This window comes from Haliotis asinina, chromosome 4, assembly GCF_037392515.1.
Source record: "Haliotis asinina isolate JCU_RB_2024 chromosome 4, JCU_Hal_asi_v2, whole genome shotgun sequence".
NCBI lineage: Eukaryota > Metazoa > Mollusca > Gastropoda > Lepetellida > Haliotidae > Haliotis > Haliotis asinina.
Window position 1 is genome coordinate 71,429,901 of NC_090283.1, and position 9,492 is coordinate 71,439,392.

General features: G+C 41.8%; 1 protein-coding gene across 1 annotated transcript; it reads left to right on the forward strand.

The window, feature by feature from the left end:
* Positions 1-1,226: 1,226 nt before the first annotated feature.
* Positions 1,227-6,238, forward strand: LOC137282702 (uncharacterized). The gene is made up of 2 exons (XM_067814489.1): positions 1,227-1,467; positions 3,240-6,238. Exon 2 carries the CDS (start codon positions 3,243-3,245, stop codon positions 4,371-4,373), a length of 1,131 nt encoding a protein of 376 aa, XP_067670590.1. The 5' UTR covers positions 1,227-1,467; positions 3,240-3,242; the 3' UTR covers positions 4,374-6,238.
* The last annotated feature ends 3,254 nt before the right edge of the window (positions 6,239-9,492 follow it).

The window sequence follows — 9,492 nt, forward strand, 5'->3', positions numbered from 1 at the left end:
GACGTCATTGCTGGTGAATACCGAGGTGTATGTTGAACTGGAATCTTTCATCGCGTGCCAGCAGTGACTCTTACATGAGCAGCTGTTAGAATAATTTTAGACGAGATCCACCGTCATGGCTACAACGATTATTGTTGTGACGATGATGGTGACGATGATGGTGATGATGATGGTGATGATGATGGTGATGATGATGGTGATGATGATGGTGATGATGATGGTGATGATGATGGTGATGATGATGGTGATGATGATGGTGACGATGATGGTGATGATGATGGTGATGATGATGGTGATGATGATGGTGACGATGATGTTTATGTGTTTTTCATTTGGGGATGGGTTGGTACTATTTCTTCCAACACCATGACTCATGCAACATTTTTGACACCTTGTGCCCAATTGGAAATTGAACCTGGTTAAAGGCAGGGCGACCTAACACTGTCACCACTGTCTTTTGCAACCACACATATGATAGTAAAACATGCACAAAATCTGTAACAGTGTGAAGCCAATTTCACTACTCCCAACTGGGTGCCAATCAACATCGTTAATCCATTGTTTATACAACCGTCTACATCTTCTACTTCCATCTACCTACCTAAACCTCTTCTATTGTATAAACAATATATTTCGCCTCATCCCTCATCTGTTGTTCAAACCAAATTACTTCTCATGCATCACTTGCTTCACAACGGTATTACAATCTATGTCGAAATGTCGCCTGAACAGTCTAAAGAAGTTGTATATCCATAAGATAGCCCCCAAACTTCATTTCTGATGTCCCCCGCGAAAATTACTGATGCGGCTTAAAGCAGCATTTACTCAGTCACTCCCCCGCCGAAATATTGCCCGAATATTGATAAAACTAAACTCACTAAGGGCTGTTATGAACTGGGCAACTGTCCTATGAATCATACCTGTTTCGAATTCCCCGCACAATGTGTTGCAACGTCCAGCTCGTTATCACATGCCTAGCTGCGTTAAGTGTCAATGTAATCACGTAACACAGCACAGAGGGCTCTAAAGGAATGTTTAAGTCCGCATTAAATATGCCCGTCACATATAATTTCATATAAGATGACAGAAAGGATATTGATAGGGTGGTTGTATCAAACGCCACATGTATCCCCGACTGATAAGTAATTTGAAACTGATCGGGATACATTTACACATGAAAAGAGACTCGGTAAGTCTATATAAATGTATCACATGTCTCTCAGGCCAGTGTGACCTGTACACCACTAATTATCACAAGCAGGATTATCACTGCCAGCTTTATACCATCTATATATAGAGGGAGACAGCAGTGTCGTATCATTCTACATCCCTACACCGTTTATCACCGAGTTCTATATCGCACCTGTAAAGGAAGAACTTTCTACATACCCGATCAACACAAGCGAGTGCACGCTGGTTTTCGTGAACATTGTCTGATATCGTACTGAGAATATTCTGAAAGTTAAGGTGAGAGACATGCTTCTTTTCATTAAGATTGCTTAATGTCTGAACAGATATACCCAAGTAACACTGAAAACACAAAAGGGTGAGTTTAACTTTAATGTTGAAAGGTAACGCTATCCGGCTGCCTTATTTTGAGAAGATTGATCAGTGCAGGTCAAATGAGAATCAGTGAGTGAGTGAGTTTATTTACGTCGCTTTTTGTTGAAACCATGGATCGGTTTGTGGCAAGGCATGGACCTGTCTGTAGTAAGACGTGGACCTGTCTGTAGTAAGACGTGGACCTGTCTGTAGTAAGACGTGGACCTGTCTGTAGTGACATGGACCTGTCTGTAGTAAGACGTGAACCTGTCTGTAGTAACGCATGGGCCTGTTTGTGGTAGGATATGGACCTGTCTGTAGTAAGACATGGGCCTGTTTGTGGTAGGATATGGATCTGCATGTGGCAAGACATGAATCAGTCTGTAAGACATGAATCTGTTTATGGTAAGATATGCAGGTTGTGATGATACATGACTATTAGAAGACCGCTGCCAGTTTGCAAATATAACATGGCGTATTAATAACACATGATTGTATTATTTACTGAAATGTCCCCATCCACTGATGCCTGCTAACTGGGCTTGACGAAGTCGCCTACTCGGATATCTAATGTCAGAGTGAGTGAGTGAGTGAGTAAGTTAATATCTAACGTCACATCGGCAATGTTTTAGCCCTGTCATGATGAGACCAAAATTGACGTTTTTAAGAACACGTATATGTCATTAAATCTATTGTCAAAGGACAGAAAATAAACTACAGTATCACAGTAAAAGATACTAGAGTGTCCAATTAAAACAAGCATGTAAAGTTAAAACTATTAGCACTGTTTGGGCAATACATAATGCAAAACAGGCTATAACGAATGGTAGATCACCATGCTAAGGCCTATGTGGAGTTACAGTATTTTACACTATGAATGTACACCTTCCCTTCAGCCACCTAATGTCATAATGTAAACCAAACAGATGAGACAAGATTAAAACTATCTCAAAGGTTATCAGCTGTTCTGCATTCAGTGTCTGTTGTATATCTGCAGTAGATACAGTGTAACTGATACCCAGTCTTACAGTGAATACTCCGTGTTCATCTGGTGAAGGTGAGGTGAGGTGAAATGGGGTCAATGTCGCTTTTTCGCTCATATGACAATGTGCATGCGCGTATATACGTGGCTGCTTGTACTTGCCCAGCTGGTTTTATAGTGCTAGCTCTAGTTAAGCATGAAAAGCCCATGGCGACACATTGTTCTGACTCCGATCCGACCAGTCCTTGTTGTACCCATCAATACCGAGAGCCAGGCAGGGATCATCAAGTACCATATTTTAACGTCTGATGAATGAGTAAGGATACACGGCGTTTTCCTGATTATGTCCATAAATTCTCCATTTTTGTGTATATCTTTTCTTAGTTCGTCGTTGCATTAACAATATTCCAAACATTAACCGACATACTGTTGAATCTATGTTATATATGTTAAATATAATCACGACACCACGTAACGAACACATATTTATTTGAAACAAAGAACAGCTGCATAATGAGGAGCTAATAGCAATATAGAAGAATAAGATTTTATAAAGGATGGCTGTAACATGTCTCGGGTCTGCGATATATTGTGTACAATATTGATTGATAGTCTATCTCCATTTTAACCCAAGAAGTACATAATTAGAAATTGCACATTATCTGTCACATTTCCACTGTATGTTACGACAATGGTTTTCCTTTTCTCTTCTTAGAGGATGACTCACGGAGCAGGAGGTTTCTCCAGTGGCGGTGGCGGCGGGTTCAGTGGCGGTGGATTTAGCAGTGGGGGATTCCACATGCACCACTACCACCATTCTACACATAGCAGCTCAGAAGGCGGAGGAGGCGGAGACGCAGAGTGTGGGAAATGCTGCTGCTTCTTCTTCATCTTTGGCATCAACATCGTCAGCATCCTCCTCTGCATCAGGAAGATGTCCCGCTACCTCCGCATCGCCCTCCTCTGGATCTATGTTGCCACTGCCGTCCTCACTGCCGGACTTCTCATCAGCATCACAGTCCTCGGCACCAACAAGTTCCAGGCTGCGCCAACAGACATGCGCAAAGTAGAGGATCACGTGAACAACGCTTTCTGTCAGAGCCTCACACTCAACTCCACAGATCCTTTTGAAGCCTACACCTTTGAGCAGGAACCCGTCGTAGATACAAACAGGACTGAGGAGTTTAATACAAGCTATAGGATGACCATATTTAACCAGAATTATGAATACTGGGGATTCTATCTCCTCCCCGGGTCAACACTACGACTCAGTAGCAGCAACTCATATCCAATATTCACCATGCTTTTTGTCATTCAAGGCGAAAGCAACCTCCAAACATGGCTGGACGGTGAAGGAGATTGTAGTGGGTGTTACATCTACAAACACGACTTGCAGTCTCTTGACACCTATGCAATGAACTCCACGGAAGCAGACAACTATTTCTTTGTGTTCTTCAACGACGGACTATATGATGCATCAACGACGGCAAACTTCTTCATCAGGCGGACTTTGTATGATGTGACCAAAGCGACATCCAACTGTACGTTTGTCCCAGGTAAACCATCTTGCCGCTTCGATGTCTCCCTTAATCCTGAACAGAGTGTGGTGTTTCACAGCAGTCGGAGAGCTCGTCACCAGAGCATTGACATGTGGAGCAGTTGTAAGGCAAGAGCGTGGATGTACGTGATCGTGTTCGCACTCATTCCCATATTGGTGGCTTCTGCTGTCTCCTTACTCTTCTGGAAGTTCTGCAAAGACGACAGGACTGGTGAGAACCAGGCCTTGGTTTCCGATCAAGGACTGGAGGACGTGGTGTCTGATCAAGGCCTGAAGAAAGAGAAGCTTTAATGAAAACCATTGGTGTCTGTAATGACAATTGGGGGACGGTTCCAACAGGGAAAACATTAATTTCAAATGATAAACAAAAGTGTTTATACCATGATTGTAAATTCTTGGTATTTCATAGTTACCCTCAATTTACCTGACGCCATGTGAATTATACCAGTCTGCTATTCATCGTCATAGTTCCTGCAGATGATTGTGACTGAGAATGAGAATGTACCAGTATTTCTCATGGTTATGCATTGGGCTTTGTCACATCCCTTTGACCTGGAATGAAATCTGTATGTACAAGAAACTGAACCAGTATTGAACCGTTATTTCTTCAGATGACCAACACTTTCGGGATTCTACCTCACAGAAAAACTGTATTTTTAGCAATTTTTTTTCACCTGTCTATTTTGCCAAACGATTAATTTTGCACTTGTACTTTGATTTGAATTTGAAGTTCATATGTCACAGTTCCACCAGATTATTTCAATAATATATTGAGTGACTGAGCTACAATTTGACCTACAATTTGACAGCGATGAAAATAAGGTAATCATTTAACATATCTGTCGACAAGGACAGTAAAATTGGTTGGTATGTCACAATTGTTGCACATAAACCCAACCTGACTATAATTAAAATAAGAAGAGAGTGGATCTAATAGATTCATTCTTACCAATAAATAGCAGGTTACAAACCACTAAGAAACAAAGCTTGACCACCCTGTGAGGAATCAAGGGAACTTCCAGTGCTTGGGCTTCATACATGATTTCCAAGCTGGATGTGCGCTGGTTATCAGTGGTTGTAGGTTGTGATAGCTAACATTTAAACTACTCAAGCCAATCAAACTTCATCAACACTAAACAATATTATGCACTTTGATCAACAATTTACTTATGCTTTACTGGAAGAAGGACCAATAATATACATATGTCAACCAAGTCAGCAAGCCTGACCACCAGATCCCGTCAGTCGCCTCTTAGCTTACGACAAGAAAAGTCGTCTTTTGCGGCAAGCATGGGTTGTTGAAGACCTATCCTACCCTGGATCTTCCCGGGTGCAGATGTACATGCATATGTATGAGTCTCAGTTGTCTGATTTCCATTTAAGTGAGATTTGTGGTGGCTGACTAGGCAAGGTCGCTGTCTGTGTGTGCTGGCGATATGATGCGGGTTCTAGTCTATATCTATCTTGTCCAGAAGGTGGTGGTGGGTAAGCATTTGCATATCACGCCGTGAATGTGTGAAACCCATTTCTGGTGCCCTGCGGTAATATTGCTGCAAAATTGTTCAACCATCATAATCAGGGATGAAGTCCAACTAGGGTCCATGCAGGTAGCAAAGGTACTCTAAGTCCCCAAGGTCCCTAGCATGGTGATCTATCTTCAGTTGTTGGCGATCTATAGCCTGTTTCTATGTTGTGTTGTCCCCTATAATTAAAATGTTTTGAATTTCATTACTGGCTTAACGGGATTGCATAACCTTTAAATATTTACTTAGTGTCAGTCTATATATTGTTTTACTCACGATATGGATGAAAAACTGTCAAAGTGACTTTAAATTGTAACTCACTCAGTCACTCAATTCCGAAAGTATCTCCCCTCTCTGAAGTGAGTGAGTTTAGGTTTACGCCGCACTCACCAATACTCCAGCTATATGGCGGCGGTCTGTAAATAATCGAGTCTGGACCAGACAATCCAGTGATCAACAACATGAGCATCGATCATGGGGAACCGATGACATGTGTCAACCAAGTCAGCGAGCCTGACCATCCGATCCCGTTAGTCGCCTCTTACGACAAGCACAGCCGCCTTTTATGGCAAGCATGGGTTGCTGAAGACCTATTCTACCCCGGGACCTTCACGGGTAACCCCTCTCTGAAAATTGTAATGTCCCAACCGTACCGCCGAGCTCGAGTCATTGTCCCAGATTTCAAACTTCCTTCTAATGTCCTGTAACGACAGTAAGTGAGGGACTGAGTGACGAGGACATATTTTATCTATAAGGAATTTTACATGAACCCAAAATGTTTGACAGGCTCTTCAAAGGAAAGGAATAAAGGCATTGGTACGAGGGACACTGCATCTGAAAATAATATAGTTGTATTAGTTGACAGAGGAACAAGTTTTTTCGGCCCACCATGGGAAATATAATTTGCTTGTTTGATTTCTTAAATTTTCGCTAATGGGCAGGATTTGGATGAGGCCATGTTTCCTCCGTCGCAAATCACACTTGATGTTGTTCGTGCACTTGGCGAACTCATGAGCGCCTGTAGCTTACCTGCCGTTAGGCATTTTAAGCACGTGCCTGCACTTAAGTTTTCATCATTCACCACTTTGTGCGTGACATCAGCATCAAGCGAGATATCCTTCAGTGGAATGAGGAGGATCAAGACGTATCTTCAGTCCACCATGGGTGATGGATATGTCACGTATTCACTTGTCAATGTCCGTACAGAAATGCCAGTAAACACGTGTCGTTTAGCATTTTGCTGTTCGGAAGACGAGACGTGAGGCGAGAGAGTTCATTTAAGACTGGACATAACACAAGTTTACTCCTCAGAACGGGTCCACATTATTGTCATGTGTTCAAATTATACTTATATACAAAGTAATCAGAGGCAACCATTCTAGATTTTAATGTTTAATCACTACATCCAGCTCTACATTTCACGATTATTGGCCTCAGCTGATATAACAACTAGCGCTAGTCTACAGATTTTTATATATACATATGGAAATTAATTAAGCAACACCAAATTCAAAGACACATAAAAACTTAACAAAGTTTAACGAAGTAATTTTGATGATTGATTATTCAATTTTGATGTATTGACATACAGCATGAGCTTTTCATGGGTTGATATGACGCGCGTGAAGCTTGCACAGCGCACGTGCATTGCTTTAACCTCAACTTTCGAAAAATGCACTTTTTCCCTGGGGTGTTTACAAGCGCAGGTTGTCGATTGCATTCGGTTTTTCATTCATTTCAATGTCATGGCACGTAGGAAATTATCAGAGGCCACTCGTTGGCAAATAATCGGCATGAGGAATGCTGGTATGTCTCTAAGACAAATCGGGACTCAAATCGGACGACATCATTCCATAATTTCAAAACTTTTGAAAAAATACCGGGCCACTAATGAAGTTAAAGACCTGCCTAGACCAGGAAGACCCAGGAAGACCACAGTCCGGGAGGACAGAGCTTTACTGAGACTTGTACGGCGCAGGTCCTTCGACTCGAGCTCTCGGTTGAGACAGGAGTGGCTTCCAGGGAGACCCATCTCGAACAGGACTGTTCGGAATCGTCTGAAAGCTGCAGGATACCGGGCAAGGAGGCCAATCAAGCGACCCAGACTGTCTCCAGCCCATAAGGCAGCCCGACTGGCCTGGTGTAATGACCGTTTGCACTGGAACATTGCCTCTTGGAGGAAGGTCCATTTCTCAGATGAGAGCCGGTTCTTGCTGCACATGGTGGACGGTCGTACTCGGGTCTGGAGGCAGAGGAACACAGCAATGGCTCCACGGAACATCCAGGAGACTGTGGCCTTTGGGGGAGGTTCCGTTATGGTATGGGGGTGCATTTCCATGAACTGCAAGTTGGATATCATTACCATCCGTGGCAACCTTAACGGTGTTCGTTACCAACAGGAGGTTCTTGACAGGGCTGTGGTACCTCATTTTGAGAACCATCCTCTGGCAACGAGACCCATATTTATGGACGACAATGCTAGACCTCACAGGGCGCATGCTGTAAATGATTTTTTGCGGCAAAATGCAATTGACAGAATTCCATGGCCTGCCATGAGCCCTGACCTCAACCCCATTGAACATTTGTGGGACTTTATTGGCCGTCGTGTGAGGCAGAGAGACCCACCAGTCCATAATCTCAACGAATTGACGGCTGCCCTGCATGAGGAGTGGAACAGGATCCCCCAGAATCAGATCCGGAGACTCATCCAAGGAATGAGGAGGCGTCTGGAATCGGTGGTGCGTGCGCAGGGAGGACACACTAGATATTGATGAAAGTCGGTGTGCAGACTCTCAGATGACTGTTCTTTCTTTCCATGTGACATTTGTGTTAATACACCTGACAACAACGTCTGTGGATGAATAGTAAATTGTGTCCATTTTTTCATGAATTTAAGACAGTTTTAAGAATTTGGATTTCGTTGCAATAAAGCAAAGTCTTGATACTTTTTCCCTTTAAGTTGTTTGTCAGAGATCGTCTGTTGAATAAAAAAGTGTCAAACTATATCAACCCGGCATATTTTGATTGTCAGAACACTTCAAAGTTGCTCCAATAGAAAAAATTGGGGTGTTGCTTGATTAATTTCCAGGTGTATATAAGTAACTGTATACTGACAGTTAAAAAACGAAAATGCATGGACAGTTTATTTATATATATTGATAAAATGTATACAAGCTGGTACATAACATTTCATGACCAAATAGAATAATAGCTTTAGCTGAAAGTTAGTTTTGTCATTGCTTAAAAATGTTACTCCGTCTAGTTGTGCTTGCATTTCATTTCTGTCTTGGACACGCCCCTAAGCGCCCCCACGACGAGAAGTCATTTACTTCGCCTTTCCTGATCAAACGTCATCTTTCACTGTCACTTTCACAAACATTTAAAGGAAACGAGTGTGTGGAAGATGACATGTTTTACTACTTAAAATTATTGTGATTTAGAGACTGAAAATGTGTGATATTGCAACCAATATTGCAATATTGTATGAACATATTGAAATATGAGTGAGTACATTCATAAATTTTAGTCGAGATTTAGTGATATGGTAATTATAAAAACAGAAAAATAGAAACAATTCCTTTGTTATATAGCATCTAAAAGTATGATCTGCTAATGGTTGTCAGTGAGACATCGTTTAATATGCTTCTGTTTCGGAAATTTTTTTATTTGCATATTTTTCCCTACATACCGAATATATCCAAGACGGACTGTTTGTGTTACAACAGGAAAATGTGATATTGTGTGGAGGTGTTGTGAAGAATGCATGAAAGGGAATGCTGATATAAACTAATAGTTATATACTTAAATATATATTTGTTCACTGTATATCAATTATTTATATACCCCTACTGCGTTGATGAAAAAACTCTCTCTGAACATTTGAAATT